Source organism: Meles meles, chromosome 8 (genome assembly GCF_922984935.1).
Source record: "Meles meles chromosome 8, mMelMel3.1 paternal haplotype, whole genome shotgun sequence".
Classification (NCBI taxonomy): domain Eukaryota; kingdom Metazoa; phylum Chordata; class Mammalia; order Carnivora; family Mustelidae; genus Meles; species Meles meles.
The window spans coordinates 46,018,975-46,037,294 of record NC_060073.1 but is presented as its reverse complement, the minus strand read 5'-3'; the positions used below and the strand labels follow the sequence as shown (position 1 = coordinate 46,037,294).

Here is an 18,320-nt window from a genome sequence, read left to right as displayed (position 1 = left end):
AAAAAATCTCATGGGTAAAAATCTGTCCATTTCCTTTGATTCTTCAGAAAGACAAGGGACTGGATTGTAATCTCCTAGGATATAACTTCAGAATTAACCTACTGAGGAAATCATTTAGAGAGGCTGGAAGGAGTAGAGAAATAAAAATACATTAACCTAGGAAACAGGATTCAATGACTTTTCAGTAACTGGTTCAAAATCTCACACTTCATTTTCTACCCTCTAAAATGGAATCATAATACACTACATATCCCTAACTATCTCACAGATTATTGTGTGGTGGCATCACAGGATAATGGTAAATTATCTGAGTTGCCAAACAATTTATGGGTAGACCCCACTTTTATAAGTTATCCACATTCTTGCTACAATATAGAAATATTTCATTCACAACCACCAGTACAGACTTGGACTGCCACTTTGCTTCTTGCCTGGATGTCTGCATGGAGAATAGCAAAATGTTACAATCTGTCTATATCCTGAAACAATGTCATAATCAATCTGAATTTATCTTTATGAGGCATCACACTGCAGAAAAAGTTAGCAGGTAATGAATGACACATTTAGAATCCTAAAAATAAAATTCAACTTTCAATTTGTTCTGGGGACGATTGGACAAATAAAAAAAACAAAACAAAACCCTGGTGGGGCACCTGGGTGGCTCAGTGGGTTAAAGCCTCTGCCTTCAGCTCAGGTCATGATCCCAGGGTCCTGGGATTGAGCCCCGCATCAGGCTCTCTGCCTGGCAGGGAGCTGGCTTCCTCCTCTCTCTCTCTGCCTGCTTCTTTGCCTACTTGTGATCTCTGTCTGTCAAATAAATAAATAAAATCTAAAAAACAAACAAACAAACAAAAAACCCTGGCAAGGATTAAAGTATATATTGCTGAGATCACCATCTGTTACTTCTCTTGCTAAATTTCTCCTCTAGGGACGGCTGGGTGGCTCAGTCAGTTAAGCATCAGCCTTCAGTTTAGGTCATAATCCCAGAGTCCTGCAATCTGGAGGGATTGAGTCCTGCATTGGGCTCCTTGCTCAGCAGGGAGTCTACTTCTCCCTCTGCCTGCTATTCCCCGTTTGTGTTCTCTCTCTCTCTGACAAATAAATAAAATATTTAAGAAATTAAAAAAAATAAATTTCTCTATTCATCCAGGAAAAGATGATCAATGATGAGAAAAGCCTTGATCCCAGGGCATTCTCTAAGAGCATTTGCATTGTTTTTCATACCCTTAAAGAAGATAAGAATCAAGGATCAATCTTATTTTCTTCATTTATTTCATAGATACATCCACACTGTTGCCTAATCATATGGAAATTCCTGGTATTTATCAAAAAAGCAACTAAATAAGTGAATGTGGAAAAACTGATATAAATCCATCCATTACAGGGCAACTGGGTGGCACAGTCTGTTAAGTGTCCGACTCTTGATTTCCACTCAGGTCATGATCTCAGGATCATGAAATAGAGCCCCATGTTGGGTTCTGTGCTCAGCACGGGGTCTGCTTGGGATTCTCTCTCCCCCTCCCGCTGCCCACTCATGCTATATCTCTCTCTCTCTCTGTCAAATTAATAAACAAATCTTAAAAAAAATAAATCCATCCATTATAAGAAATCAAAAAACATTAACTCAAAGTTCATGCCTTAACATAGCTCATTAATGATATAGCTTTTGTATGTGATGAAGGACATAGTTAAAATCTCCAGAAAACTAGGTAGTTTATGTGGCTGTGCATATTTTCTTCCTGGACCTCAAAACTCTTATTTAAAAATAAAATTACTAGTCTAAAGAACCTCAGAAAAACTGCCTTGATTTCAAGTAGATAAATTTAATTATTCAAGTATTCCAGTAACAGTGGTTATAAACCTCAGCTTTATATATTCTGGAAGAGGTAGAAATAGCTAGCATTACAAGATGAATCCACCTTGGATGAATCCATACATATAAATCACATATTTTCCACAGCAATAAAGAACTAGATTTTCTTAATATCATACACACTTAAACCATGTCAGCAAGGGTATAAAATATCAAATCAGAGAACTTCAGTCTGAATTCTATCTCCACTAATTTCTAGATGGGAAAGCTTAGAAAATTTAATCAACTTCTTTTTCCTTTATCAAAATAGATATAACGTCACCTATCTCTTAGAGCTGTAAAGAATATTAAATAAGGATATATATGTACACATATATATTTACATATACATATGCACACATATGTACACCCCCTACATATAGATGCAAATAAATGCTACTCGGTAAATGTAAATGCTAACTGAATCAAAGGAATTCAAAAGAACCACTGAGTAACGATTTATACCAAAAAAATTACACTATCTAGAAAAATGGACAAATTCTTAAAACACATAAATTACCTAAACTGGCTTGAGAAGAAATAGAAAATTTCAATAGACCTGTAACAAGTAAAGAGATTGGATCAGCAAACAAAACTTCTCAACAAAGAAAAGTCCTGGAGCAGATGGTTTTGCCAATAAGTTCTCCTGAACACTTAAGACAAATTAACACTAGGGGCACTTGGGTGGCTCAGTCAGTTAAACATCTGACTCCTGATTTCAACTCAGGTCATAATCTCAGGGTTGTGAGATAGAGCCCAAGATACTCTCCCTCCCCCATCTCTTAAAAAAATACATTAATTAAAAAATTAATGCTAATTCTTCCCAAAACTTTCAAAAAAATTGGAGAGGAAATACTTCCTAACTACAAAATAATGAGGTCAATATTACCTTGATAGCAAAGTTAGAAAAACCCATCACAGGAAAGAAAATTACAGATCAACATCTTTTATGAATATAGATGTAAAACCCTCAACAAAATATTAGTATATTGAATCCAACAGCATATTAAAAGGATTATTCACCATGACAAAGCAGAATTTATCCCAGGAATGCAAAGGTGGCTCAAACACACACAAAAAGATCAATGTAATACATCACATTAATAGAGCAAAGGGGAAAAAAACCACATAATCATCTCAATTGATGCAGAAAGGGCATTTGACAAAATCCAAAACCCTTTTAGGATAAAAACTCTTAGAAATTTAGGAATAGAGGGGAAGTCCTTAATATGATAAAGGATATTTATGAAAAGTCCACAGTTAACATCATATTGATGGTAAAAGACTGGAAAGCTTTCTCTCAGAGATCAGGAATGAGATAATGATGCCTGCTTTCACTGCAGCTATACGACATTATACTGGAAGTTCAAGCCAGCACTATTAGACAAGAAAGAAGAAGGAAAAGGAAGGGAAGGGAAGGGAAGGGAGAGAGTAGAAGGAAGGGGAGAGAGAGAGAAAGACAAAAAGAAAGAAAGAAGGAGAGAGGAAGAGAGAGAAGTAAAGGAAGGGAGGGCAAAAGGAATCAAAATTGGCAAGCAAAAGGTAAAACTCTCTCTATATTTGCATATCACATGATCCTACATATAGAAAATTCCAAGGAATCCACAAGAAAGCTACTAGAGCTAATGAACAAATTTAGCAAAAGCTGGTAATCTAGTAAAATTAATACACACAAATCATTTGTTTTTCTATATACCAGCAATGAGTACTCCAAAAGAAAATTAAGAAAGCATTTCTATTTATAATAGCATCTAAAAAAATTACATACTTAGGAATAAATCTAGCCAAAGAGGTGAAAGACTTGTACACTGAAAGCTACATAACATTGCTGAAAAAAAATTTATAAGACCTAAATAATTGGAAATGTTCATCAACAGGAAGACTTAACATTGTTAAGTGTTATACTATCCAAAGAAATCAACAGATTCAGTGAAATATCTATCAAGATTCCAAAAGTCTTTATCACAAAAATGAAAAACCCAATCCTCAAACTTACATTGAACTGCAAGGGTCCCCAATAGCCAAAACAATCTTGAAAAGAATAAATTTGGAAGACTTATAATGCCTGACTTCAAAATTTACTACAAAGTTTTAGTAATTAAAACAGTTTGGTATTAGCATAAGAACGGATATACAGACCAAAGCAACAGAATAGAGGGCCCAGAAATAAGCTCTTACATATACAGTAGATTGACTTTGGGCAAGGGAGCCAGGAATATTCAATGAGGAGAGAATACCTTTTCAACAACTGGTGCTGGGAAAACTGGATATGCACATGCAAAAGAATAAATAACATACAAAAATTAACTAAATGAATCAAAGACCTAAACTTAAGTACTAACACTATAAAACTCTAAGAAGAAAACACAGGAGTAAATCTTTGTATTTGGCAACAATTGCATGGATAGAATAACAAAAGAACAAAAGCACAAGCCAAAAGAAAAAATATAAATTGGAGGGCTTCAAAATTAAAAACTTTTGTGCATCAAAAGACACTATCGAGTAAGTGAAAAGGCAACCTAAGAACAGAAGGAAATATTTGCAAATCATATATCTGATAAGGGATTAATATCTAGAATATATAAAGAACTCTTGAAACTCAATAACAAAAAACAGCTTAATTAAAAACTGAACATAATAATAAAAAAACACTGTGCAAAGTACTTTTTCCAAGAAATATATACAAATTTCCAATAAGCACATGAAAAGATGCTCAAAATGATTAATCATTAGGGAAATGAAAATCAAAACCACAATGAGATACCACTTCACATCTACCAGGATGGCTATAATTTCTTTGAAGAAGTTGGAAAGTAACAAGTATTGGTGAGGATGTGAGGAGACTGGAACACTTAGATTACTGGTGGGAGGATAAAAGGCAGAACCTCTGTAGAAAACAGTTTGGCAATTTCTCTGAAAGTTAAACACAGCTACCATATGACCTAACAATTCTGCTCCTACACAAATATCCTAAAGTACTGAAAGCAAGGACTCAAACGGATATTTGTATATCAATGTTCACAGCAGCATTTGGTTATTCATAATAACCAAAATGTGGAAACAACCCAGGTGTCTATCAGCAGATGAATGGATAAACAAACTGTCTATCCACATAATATATTATATATTATATAGATATAGACACACACATACATATATATAGATATTGACATACATACACAAGGGGATATTATTCAGCCATAAAAAGAATGAATTTTGGATATATTGCAATATGGATGGAACTTGAAAACATTATGCTTAGTGAAATATGCTAGACATAGAAAAACAAGTAACGTATGATCTTACTTTCACTTACATGAAATATCAAGAATATTTCAAGAATATTTCAAGAATACAAGAATAGGCAAATTCATAGAGAAAGATAGTAGAATAGAGGTTATTAGGGGATAGGGAGAATTATCATTTAATGGACACAAAGTTTCCATTATAGATGATTAAAAGTTTTGGGTATAAATAGTAGTGATGCTTACACAACATTGCAAATGTATTAATGTCACTGAATTGCACTTCTATAAATAGTTAAAATATTGGGTATTATGTTATGTATATTTCACCAGAATTTTTTATAAAAGAAGCACTAGGTATACTTGTAAAATTATTTTTGTTTTCAGGCAGAGGGATAATATATCTCAGTCCAATGCTCAGTTTTTGGACATTTCTAATGGATAAGGATGTAGTTTAATATTGTTAAATTTATAGTTTCACAGTCAGACTTTACCCCAAACCTAGTGCCTTAGAATTTTCAAAGAACTTACATATATTGTAACAAATTTAATCTTCACACTCACACCGAGCAGTAGGCATATTTTTTAGATGACAAATATGTGAGGCTCAGCAAGGCTAAATGACATGTTCAAGTAAGAATTACATAAAATAATCCATGTAAAATATTTAGCACAGTGTTTGGCACAGAGCAACTTATTCAGGAGGCTTTAGCTATTATATTATAATAACAAGTGGGTGGAAAGCCAGGGGCAGGCAGAGATCCTATTCCCAGAATCCCCAAGGAAGCCAAGGGGACTACTCCAGCAGCAATTTTAAAAAATCCGAACTATACACAGTCCATGGGTCAGCTGCACCATCCCTGGCACATGAAGGAGGTTATCCATTATATTTATTTTATAGCCAATTCAATCCTGTTTTACATACACACTGCCAGCTATGAAAGAGGCTTACTCTTTTAATTTCTTCAAACATAGGTGCTTAAACACATTTTTCTTGCCCTGGATTGCTGCATCTCTGTTTCATGATCTGAAAGAGGACTAAGCAACCAAAATTCTGTGGTGTATGTTCTGGGCCCTGCCTATAATGATGTGTCTAATTACAGAATCAGTTAAAAAAAAAAGAGTTAAAACTCAATAAAGCTATAAAGCTATGTCTACAGATATTAATCTGATAGACAGTCCCCCTGAAACTGCACAATCCCTAGGTCATATGGCTTCTCAGCAACCCACCAAAGTGGGAGTTTGGTGTTCACTGCACACCAGGACCCTCATATGCCCAGAGCAATGTGTAAAATTATCTGAAGGGAAGAAGGGCCATAGCCCTAAGTATATTTGTTAGACTGTCCTAATAACAAACAGTCAACTTTGACATGAACATCACCCTCAGATAGCCCGTGCTTTCTAGCAATCATGACAATTATTCAATCAGCTGAAGACACAAACACTATGGGATTGTTTCAGGTTATGGGAAGGTGGAAAAGAGCGAAGAGAGCCATTTATTTTGTAATTTATAAAGAACAAAATTGTGATTGCTCATCCTCTTGTCCAGGGGACCAAAATATAAGGTTATGCCACCACTTCACATCTTTTATATGTGACAGAACTACTCTCTTCTAAAAATTTAATCATTGTTTCGCATGTATTTCAAATGAAATTATCACAGATCAGTTTGGAGCAAAAAATTTTCCTAGTCCAGACTCCAGTCCAACACGATTCTACTCCCCCAGTTTATGTGAAGGACAGAAACACCACATAGATTAAGTCACCCAAGTATGTAATTTCCCTAATAATTGCATAAGAACAAATAATTTTAATCTTTTAAAATATAATTTGGATATACTGTAAAACCTGGATCAGCCAAAATATTAAGAATTTAGAATTCTGCTTAGTAAAATCCTCTGATGTAACTTAGGGGCCACCAGAAAATAACTTATTTTATCAGCCTTGCTTGAGATTCAAAATTGTCCTACGTGCCCAAATCCTTGTCATGCTTGAACCAACAGGTTTTAGCCGCCATAATCACACATAATCCTGCTATCCCTGAACACGACTGTCTGCTGCACATATGCTGTCTGACAGAGGTCACACTTATGGGCACCACTGTCCCAATCTCCATATTCTCCTTCGGTACTTACTATGGTCTCATCAGTGCCATGTGAGAAGAATTCTTTTAAAAGTGGTCCGAATTCATTAACTATATAACAATACATCCCCCCATGAAAAATGGCATTATTGTTTTAACAAAATTAGGTAACAGGTCAACAATGTCACTGTTATGTCCAGTAGAAAATAAGGCTCATCCCTGATTTTTAAATGTGAAGCATTTTAAATGTTAGAAGCACTGAAATTAAAGAAAGAGTTTCTACAGATGAAAAAGTTTCTAAGGGGTGCCTGGGTGACTTAGTGGGTTAAGGCCTCTGCCTTCAGCTCATGTCATGATCCCAGGGTCCTGGGATGGAGCCCCACATCGGGCTCTCTGCTCTGCAGGGAGCCTGCTTCCTCCTCTCTCTCTGCCTGCCTCTCTGCCTAGTTGTGATTTCTCTCTGTCAAATAAATAAAATACTAAAAAAAAAAAAAAAGAAAGAAAAAGTTTCTAAGACTGGTAGAGGGATGACAACTCAGATTCAGGGTAAATAAGTAAATTGAGCTTACATCAATGTTCCAGAGGAAGTCAAGATGGAGAAATAGTTCAGAACTGCTTAGAGAGATCAGGGAAGGACTGAACCACTGCACTGACAGAAACACGGTCTCTGACAAAATATACTCCTATCCTTAACATGGGTACCAATTTTATAGGGAGTATACCTTGCTCTAAAAATCCTGCTCTAGAAAAATCAAAATCTGACAGGCTAAACAATAAAATTTTCTTCTTTTCAGGTATCCCAAAATGTTTGGTAAAACCAGACCTGACTAATTCGCATCTGAAGAATTTTCAAAGTTAGTCCTTAAAATGAGCCAATTCCTTTATATCTCTATTTCTTGAAACCTGTGAGTTCTGACAGGCATCCTACCTTTTCTCACAAGAAAGGTGGACATCTAGCAAATGCAAAAGAGTAACTGATAGCAATGAGCAATTAAAATAGATGTTAAAATTCACTAGGTTTGTTTTCATGCTACTTAGTAAGCTTCCTTACTGAGGATTTCAGTAAAGTGATTTAGATTTTATTATTACTTTAAGCACATTAAAAGGCCTTTGTTCACTTCATAAACCCTCTACACGAAACTGCTGCATTCAGATTTGTTGCACTCGGATTTGGTGGTTAATATAATCAGGTTAATATGTTAAAAAGAACTTGACACGGAAATTATTAATGAGTAGAACAAGGTCACTACTTCTGAGCTGAGGTCACTTACAAAGAATGCACAAATGAAATTAAGGTTGACTTTATTTATTTGACTATCTTCTTACATTGGATTCCTTTGGCAACATATCTTTAAACATTTAAAGCCCTGTTTACAAGGAGGCTCTGAAAGAAACTTCAAACCATTACGTCCCTAATTGAATTCCCCAGGAGTCCAGTAAACTCAGAGGAATAAAGAAAAATCATAACATTTGCTAAATCATCTCAAAACATATTTCACTGCAAGGTTATATGACCTGTTTCTGAGGTTCAAAGATGAATGAGAAAAATACTACTGAATGCTTCATTATTTACACTCAAATCCAAAGGTTGCTTACCTATTAGCAGTGAGCTAATTAAATCAGTCCTGTTTTAACTTTTCTTCCAGGAGAAACCAGACAACAAACAACAGTAACATTTGATAGTTTGTATGACTAGTGTCCCAGAGCACGAAAGCTCCCAGGAGGAGGAAGAAAGTGTCTTTAACCAAAGACAGTTATTGACAGTGAAGGTATGAGAGCCAGCTGACAAAAACCTGTGGTCCCCAGGGAAAGTAGCATTCTATCTGTGAATTCAGAACAAACCAAGTGAAAAAAGAGAATACAAAAGTTTTTAGCAACCAATGAGTTTCTGAATGTGCCCCCTTCCCAATTAACGTCCCAATTCGAATTTTACGTGAAAATCAGCTTTTATGATCGTTTTTATTCATAGTTCCTTTGTATGCTCCTGTGTTTGTTGTGACTACTAAGCAAAAACATGGGGATCTGAGCATTTCCAAAAGAATGTTAAATTCCTCTCTACTTACCTGGTTTGTATGTTATTCCAGGGGGGAAGAGGAAGCCCTGCTGGGCGGCAGCAGCTGCTGCCAGGGTCCGCTGGTCATGTGGAAAAATTGGGATCATGAGCGGAGGCATGTGACCCTGAACCTGCTAAACAGAAGAGAGCCTATGATCAGACAGAGAGCAAATGTGTGCCAAGAAGTATTTGTTTTTCACTCCTGCCGCTGTGCTGGTACCCAAACAGCCACCCACTTCCGACTTCATTCCAGATCTGCTCCCTGAGAAAACGCAGGCGAAAGTTACCAAGTCCCTGTTCTTAGATCCCATTAGCACTCCAAGGACACAACCTCATTGCGAATTTGCCTCATCCCTGCTTCCACCAAATCCTGGTGAATGCTTTATTTTTCTCTTGACTCTGTTCCTTTTCCTTTTTTTTTTTTTTAAACAAAACAACCGGAAGAAATAAGTTTGCTTCGTACACTGTGCAATATTGAAACGCTTTGCCCTTTCACCTGCTTTGCATTCTGCCCTTTATTTGGGAAACAGGATTTAGTATCCTTGGTCAGAAAATAATGTCTAATTGTTATATATTCCCAAAGCGGTATCTCCCCAGTTTAGGTGTCTTATTTCAAAGCCTTACTGCATTATGTTAAACATATAGCTCCTCAGATTTAGGGCTACTACATCTTGGCTCCCAATTAAACTAATATTCTTTGCCATACACACCTTGATGTAACATATAAATTGCTTGTCTGGCTTAGCGGTTTTACAGCTTTATGTACTACCATGTGGCTCAGTAATTACGGAGTTGTATTCAGAGAGCATTTCATAATAAATCCTACTATATCAAATTTCATTTGACCTCAATAAATGTATCAAAGAGCACAGAAATGCAAAATAGAAAATCTTCACTCTATATCAGTATTTGTATTCTAGATAAAGAAAATAAGAGCTATGACAAAATCATGCCTGTGAAATCACATTTTAATTCCCTAGCTCTCCCTTTTTTACTCGATGCACGCTACCCTGATTCCAGGAGAGCATCACCGGAAGGTTTTGTCCTGGCTTTTAGTGCATGATTTTATAGGCTGAACTACAGGACTTTTGTTCTTTAAAGATCAAAACTAGGATATCCTAACAGAAGTGATTTTTAAGTTCAAACTGGGTCTTTGGGCTCTTTGCTCATAAAAAAAAAAAACAAAAACAAACAAACAAAAAACTGCCTTATATCCTGTTTAAGATATAAACATTTACCAATAATTCTACCAACCCCAAACCCTTCCCCCGTTTAAATTCTTAAAATTTCTCTTTAGGCAAAATTCCGTATACTGGCCGATGACCCTGTTTAAATAGCGCCAACTTGCCTTGTCCTGTCCCTGTTCCTTCCACAGCCAGGGACATGGTGCAAAAATGCTTCTGTGTGGGTCTAAGAGGTTTCATTTACCAACAGTTTTTCTCTAGGGAAAGCCCTAAGATGTGGGTTAATAAAGGGCAAGCAAAAAATAAACACTTTACAGTATTTTTCTGAATTCATTTCTCAGGAAAATCAACTTATAATAAAAAGGTCTTTGTGCAATTACTACCTTGCCAGTGGGGCGTGAAAGAAACTAGCTTTGGGCAGCTATTTCTACCATTTTAGCTGAGGTAAGCCCGAGTTTTGTACGTGAGAGTACAAACTTAGCCTGCGTAAATTGGGGCTGATCCCCTCGTGCCCGGGTCTTGCCTTTAACCCTGAAGAAAAGCACTAGGTTTGCTGTTCAACTCCAGCTTGCTGTGACCTGATGCAAACCCTAGATGTCAAAGAGGAGGGCACTGTTCTATGTCAGAAAATAAAACAGTCTTTCTTGTAGGTGACTGCTGTTCAGTGCAAGAGTAGATCAAAGGAAATCATTTCATTTACTTCTAGAAATATGGTTTCTAGCATGGACCTAGAACAGCACAGATGCCTCATGCTCTAAAGGCGAACAAGAAAGTGAGAAGTCTAAGCATCATATTTATTTATTCTTTCCTTCTTTTTAATGAACAATTATTAAGTTATTCTTCCGTGCTATGGATCTTGAGAAGTAGCTGAAAAAATGGGGGCGATTTAGCTTGGAAGAGAGAAGATACAAGGTTATCTTATGCGGCAAAAGAAGCAGATTAAGTCTGAGCGGTTAACAAGGGCAGAACAAGACTCAGAAGCAAAAGATTTTAGGGGAGCTAAATGTAAAGAAGAACTTTCTAAAAATGAGTTATTCAGCAAGCACTCTGATTAAAGAGGTCCCCGGAGGTGGTCGAGGAAAGGCTGTGTACCCGGAGGGTGGAGATACTTCAGAGGGTAAGCATAACTAAAACCCTGACTAGGTAATGACCTCCAGAGTCTGTTCCACTTTATGATTCTGTTGTTTTTCAAACTCAGCATTAGGAAGATAATATGATGTAGTCATTCCTTTATTCATTCGTTCATCACACATTTGTCCAGAATCTACCATGTCTACAAAGGCTTTGCTGTCAAACATCTCGGAGCTTAAATCTATACACTGCCATTTCCTTGGCCGTGTGATCATGAACAGTTACTTAACCTTTCTGTAGTCTGAGCCTATTGCTTCATGTAAAAGCTAATGATACTACCTTATGCGGTTATTGTGAGGATTAAACAGACCAAGAAGTAACACTTGTGGCACAGTGACTGGCAAAGAAAGAGGAGGAACTCAGGAAATGTTAGAGCCTTGCTTTTTTCTTACAACAGTTTGCATATGCCGTTCTAGAAAATAATCACATTACTGAAAAGAAAAAAAAAGAGAGCAAGAAATAGTGGCTCTTCCCCATAACTCTACTTTGAAAAAGAAAACATGAACCAGCTAAATCATTCAGTTTGACAGGCAGAGACTTATCATGTTTTTAGCAGAAACCAGGCCTCACAGAGCATTATCCCATCCCACGTATCTAGAAAACCATGGAAAAGAAGAGATAAGATTACAAGGATCATGTGAAGATGGAATTTGGGAACTTTACTATTATTCATTACATAGAATCTTGGGATGAAAACATAATTTTACTTCTACAATGATGCCCAAGCTCTTCAGATCATGAGATAACATAAAGGGATCAATGACAATGAAGCATCAGATCTTGATTCCTGAACTTTGGTGTCTGAAGATATTTCTTTTGTAACTGGCTATGAGCATGAGATAACTAAGTGAACCATCTAGGGTCACCTTCAATGATGAAGAGCTATAGGTGTTTCATATTAACATCAGTTGTAAGAATTTAGGGAAGTTCTTTTCCATTCATCACACTCTACAAAGTAGGATGTTAGAAATTTTCAATGCTAAACATGAATTCAGAGGCGGTTTCAATAAGTTACGGGATAAAGTAAATAAGAAGGGGGACAGAAGACATTATGAAAGCAATAGCGAGGATAAAATCAGAGTTGAAACAGAGCTTAGAGTTGATCTAGCCTAGTAGTTTTCAAAGGGTAGAACATGACCAGTGACATCAGCAAGGATGGAGAATGTCATAAAAGCAAATTTTCAGACCCACCCCAGATCTATGAATCAGAAACTCTGGGAGCTGGGTCCAACAATCTAATATTTAGACTAACATTTAATCCAGGGCAGTGACTCTCAAACTTTAGTGTGTATCCAGTTCTGCCAGAGGGCTTGTTAAAACAAAGACTGGCAGGCCCTACCCTCAGAGCCTCTAAACCAGTAGATCTAGGTGGGATCTGAGAGGGTACTTTCCTGGCCAGTACCCAGGTAAACTTGGTGCTGCTGATCCAGGGACCACTCTCTGAGAACCACTAATCTAATTCAAACCTCACAATTTACACCTAGGGAAACAGGTAGCTAGAGAAACCAAAAGACGTGGCCTGAGATCCCAGTGCCTATGACAGGGCTGGATCTGCAGTCCAGAACTGCTCATTACTCTGACCAGTGCTTTCCCCCCCTACATCAGATGGATTTCATTGATAGAAAAGAGAACACACATGCTCTTTGGGAGTCTGCAGCCAAAAACAACTTTCTATTTCAGAGTTGTATTGTTGGAGTACAGAGAGTTTCCATTTGTTCCTTCTTCTCTCTTATTTTGTACTCAGAAAATTTTGATCACAAATCTACTGTCTTCAGTTTCAATAACTTATTATAATACGTCTATTAGCAGTGATCATTTAGCTCTGATTGATAAAATTGCCCTTAACTTATTTTAACTAAAACAAGGATGTGAAAAATCAAAGTGCCCCTTATTAAGGACAAGCCCAGATACCCAGTAGCAATTAGAATCTAGGCCAAGGGAAGATGATGAAGTGCTCCTCTTGTAACTCTAATTACAGACGTAATAATAGTGATGATGATGGTGATGATAATCATCCTCTTCATCACAGCCACCAATATTTTCCAGTATTTCCTATATATCAAGCACTGAGAAAGTGATTTACACGATATGTCTCATGTAATCGTCAAAAGTCTATGAAGTATTTACTATTATTCTCCTCATTCACCTAATGAGGACAAAATTGTGAGAGGCTCAGTAACTTGGCCAACCAAATAGAGCCATGTTCAAGTCCAGGTTTGTCAGGCTCGAAGTCTATACTTTTAAGTGCCATATTATATTAACCATCAAGTCATCTTTTGCTAGACAGACCTAAATGAGATAAGGAATATAATTCATTATAATAACAACTGACTGGAAGTTTTATAAATATAATTGTAAATGTATATGCATTTGTAATAAATGATATAGAAAGATCCCATGAGTCCCCTCTCCTCAGTGGTTATAATTTGAAAAACTGTAGTACCATATCACAACAGGGGGCCTGACATTGAGACAATCCAACCACCGTATTCAGATTTCCCCAGTGTGATATTATTTTAAAAGAATTATGTATCTTAAAAACTCACTAGGGTAATGGAAGTTTATGAATACTTCCAACTACCAGCTTTTATAGAAAGCTGACCAGCATGGCCCAGTGCAAATAATATGAGAAGGAAGCCTATGTTAAAGCAACAACTTCCCCCTTTCATAGATATCCATTTATTGTACTTATTAGAAAATTAATTGGGGGTGGTATAAGAATGGAAAGCAAGGACAAGGAAGGGAGGAGAGATAAGAAAAGAGGGCTTGATAGCCATACAAGAATCACATAAGCATCTAAAATATTCTCCTTCTATGGAAGTTGTGAATTAAGTTTACTGCACTGAGTATCAGGGCTTAGTGCAAACAAAGAACTGTGATTATACAGAAAAGCCCCACCCTGCTCTGGAGAATATAAGCCTGCCTTTCCCCTTCCTTCCCATCATCCTATTTTCCCATCTGATGACAGGCCAGGGAAGGCAGTCACATTGGAAACAGCAACTTCCAAAAATATTTTACTAAAGAATAGAAACTAATAGAATTCCCCTCATTCCATCAAAGAATGACCAGTCTCCACATGTCTTTTCCAAGAAGTTATCAAAATTTCAAATAGCGTCTTCTTTTCTTGAAAGCGTAGCTTTCCCTTAGCACAAATTCAAAGATCCTTTCATTATTCCACAGGTAGAACTGATGTGCTTAATACAAAGAGGAAAATCTGATGTGGCCAAAAATACATCTCTGAGCACGAAGCTGCATTATTTTTACTGCTTTGCAAGTCAGCAGTAACTTGCAGGCTGAGTAACAAGAAACCAGGAACTCCCTCATAGGTGAAGCTTAGTCAGTGCGTCACGAAAGAAATGAACTGCGTGTACCAGAGCACAGTTGTCCATCAATCTTAAACTTCCACAATCCCTGACCAAAGTGTTACCCTTTTGGAGAAGGTGAGGTGGCGGGGGGGGAACACATTCTTCATCAAACAGGCCACATGCCCAGAAATTTTAATTGCTTGGTGTTCCACACATCTTTCAGACCATCAAGACAGCAGCAGATGCGCGAGAAATACTCGGTTCTGTCGCTTCCTCTTCGTAAAACAGCATTGTTGCCTCAACACTTATCCCCTTTGTTTTCTCTGCGCTAAGTTGTTGATGATGCCATTTTTTGCCATCTGCCCCAGAGCTTCATTAAAGATACATGAATGGGCTAACTGGCCTGATATCTTGTGAGGAACAGGTGCTATTGTTTGTCCCTGAAGACTTGTACTAAAGATATGACTCAGAATACTTGAGAAAGAGCATCTGCAGCAGTCAGTCAGAGAGCAACTTGGCAGAGACCCGGCTATGCGCTAATATGCAAACAGAGTGACACTCAGGGGGACTCATTTTCTCTTTCATGAAGATTATTTAACGTTTTTGGTGATGGGAAATACGTATTTGTATTGAAAATCATGAGCATATTAATGTCTATTACTGAGTTAAAAACAGTGAGCAAGTCAAGATCATTTTAGCGCTTATTTCTAGTAAATCGTTCCTTATGTGGTTTAATAGGAAGAAAGCTTCTTTAATCTGATGGAAGGAAGGTTTCCACTGTTTGTAAATGAGGACAGAGAAAGGGAGACAGAGATAGAACATACAGAGTGAGAAAGAGCAATTGGAGAGGGAGAGGGGGACATGGAGGGGATTTCCTAAAAGCCCTGTTCTTTATTGCAAAGAATAGTTGAGGCATTGGTATGAACTGTTACCACTGTACAAGCCACAGTGTCTAGAAAGAAAGCAATAAAGGACCCAGAAGAGTTGCATGAAAATCCTCCAAGGTCAGGGAGGTGTCTTCTTAGTACCGAAAAGTACATTCAAACTGTACACAGATCTCAGTTAATTCTGGAGAGTGAGGAGGGGAAGGATCTCATTGACAGGATGAAATTCATGCCTTAACACAAACCCTTTTCCAATCCATTTTTGCCTAACACCTATCTAAAACATTGACTGTGTTCTGCCCTGCCTTCAAAAGCATGATGCAATAGTTAGCATATTGAACTTCTTTTGGTTGGCCATAGTTGGAAGAACACAAAGGAGCCTCATATTGTATATGACCTACTGCTTATTCATTAATTGTCAATTCAGTAGTTATCTTTCACCAAACAAATTGAGTGTCCTGAATGGCCTATGACATTTATATTTTCATATGCTCCAGAGCTATTATCACAAGGCTGAGGATATAGTAGGCACTTTGTGTCAACTAGTCAATGTGAGAACCATCTAAGTAAGACCTAAGAACCAGTTTTCTGAGCACCAATATACATAGTGTAGTTTATACCTATCCATACACCAGTGACTGCAATCAATGACTTCTATTATTATCAAAAGTAATAATAATAAAGTGACTTAAAATAAACCTTGATATCACTTTGTTTGCTTTTCATTTGTCTTATTTAGCAAATCTCTGGGGCTGCTACAGCTAATTAAGGGTAGCAAATCTTTGCTTATAGATAATCTAGCTAGCTCTAGCAGGGGAAAAAGTCAGCTTTCATCAGGAACAATTCTGGGACAAGAAAGAGTATTTGAGAACACAGAGTCCCATCTTTCCAGATGTTTCCCGCCAACTTCCAATGGATACATATTGAACAAAAATGTAGCTTTGTTTTTGTTTGTGTGTGTGTTTGTTGATGGCAAAATATCCTGTCCCTTCCCCCCACATCTCTCTCTCTCTCTCTCTCAGGTTCCATGAGAATAGTACACGAAACCCCTTGTTACCATTGCTAACATTCATCTTTAATATAGTGCAATTGCTTCCACGAACTTTACATACTAATGCCACCAATCTTTCCCAAAATTCTCACTAAGGGCCAAGAAAAACCCTGGAAAGGTAGAAGAAATTCAAGATATTATAGTTCAAAGACATCCTTTTAAAAACTCAGGCGTTATTCTTTCGAACTCTAATGTTTTAGTTTAAACCTTAATGAAGAGCTAACTTCACATTTATGATATATGCTTTTCTCTATGTATATTATGCTTTAATAAGAAGTTAATTTAAGGAAAAATGAGAAAATAACTTCAGTAGTTAACTTGTCTTCACTCATTTACACTATTAAATGTAGGTAATAAAATATCTAAAATATTCACAGGAGAAATAGAAAAGACATATATTACCCCCAATTTCACTATGTCCCCAAGCTCACTATCAAGAGAAAGACATGCAAACAAAGCATTCTTTTACTAGGTTGGTATTTAAGATAGTTGTTTAACTCCACATCACAGTCTAGCATTTTCCAGGTCCCTTCCTTGGTTACACAGGACAGAAACGATCATTGAGAGGAAGAAGAACACAATGAGTCCTATCTATTAGGTCAATAGTCCAAGTTTTAAAAATCTTCTTTAGGTTCTTATTCCGAGAGAAATGTTAATAGCCCTGAAAAAGTCAATCTTGTCTTTGCATTAACACCTCTTTTTATATTCTCAGCATACTGTACACGCCCACTTAATTTGCATTTTCTAAAATGGGCAAATAGCTCATTAATCTACCAGGATCATCAGTAGTCAAATGTCATTATGTTATACTTCACTCATTTGTACACTTCCTGCTTAAATACTGAATTTTCAAAGAAGAGATCATGGGCTTAGCACTAATGAAATCATAATTCCTAGCATCTTTTACTTATCTGTCCCCTTACTCTCTGAAAGAAAGAGCTCCACATGTACAAGTTGACCTCTTACACTCCCAAGAAACATGCTACTTCATAAAGGAAGTCAATGGTGGCTGTCTTTAATCAGCTATTCAGCAGCCACTTATCAAGTACCTAGCACTATCTGATGGTACTGTGCTAGGTAGGCACTGGGAATATAAAGGTGCTTAGAGAAACCTATAGCCTTATTTTATCAGGTAGTGGTGTTAGGTTTGTTTTCACTTAATATGGTGGTACAAATCATCCAGTTTGTCAGCTTACTTTGGAACAGGGTCAACAGAGAAAAGAAAGGTATGCTTCAAAAGAAACCTAAATTACAACAAAATCCCATTAGGTATCTCCATAGCCTTCCTATGGCCTATAACCTAGAAAAATTTTGAGAGTATTTATGAGGACAAAAGTCAGATTACTTTATAAAATGGATGATAAATGTTAATTAAATGTGTTTAAATTATCTTACTATGTTTTAAGAAACTCTCACCAGGAGGGAAGTAGAATATACTGGCCATAGAGAAATTAATAAAACATGTTATGCAAAAGTAAAATTTATGATTCATTTGGAATTAGATATCTACCACCTTTTCAATCCATACAAAT

At 36.8% G+C, this 18,320-nt stretch overlaps 1 protein-coding gene across 9 annotated transcripts in view; it reads right to left on the bottom strand.

Moving 5' to 3' along the window:
* SOX6 (SRY-box transcription factor 6) overlaps positions 1-18,320 on the bottom strand; it is a 645,777-nt gene that overhangs the window by 123,631 nt on the left and 503,826 nt on the right. For 7 of the 9 annotated variants that reach the window (XM_046016041.1, XM_046016039.1, XM_046016042.1 and 4 more), the window contains one exon: positions 9,244-9,367. In XM_046016041.1, the coding sequence (XP_045871997.1) occupies positions 9,244-9,367 (124 nt within the window). The remainder of the gene's footprint in view (positions 1-9,243; positions 9,368-18,320) is intronic. The other 2 variants (XM_046016038.1, XM_046016047.1) reach the window with 1 other exon arrangement.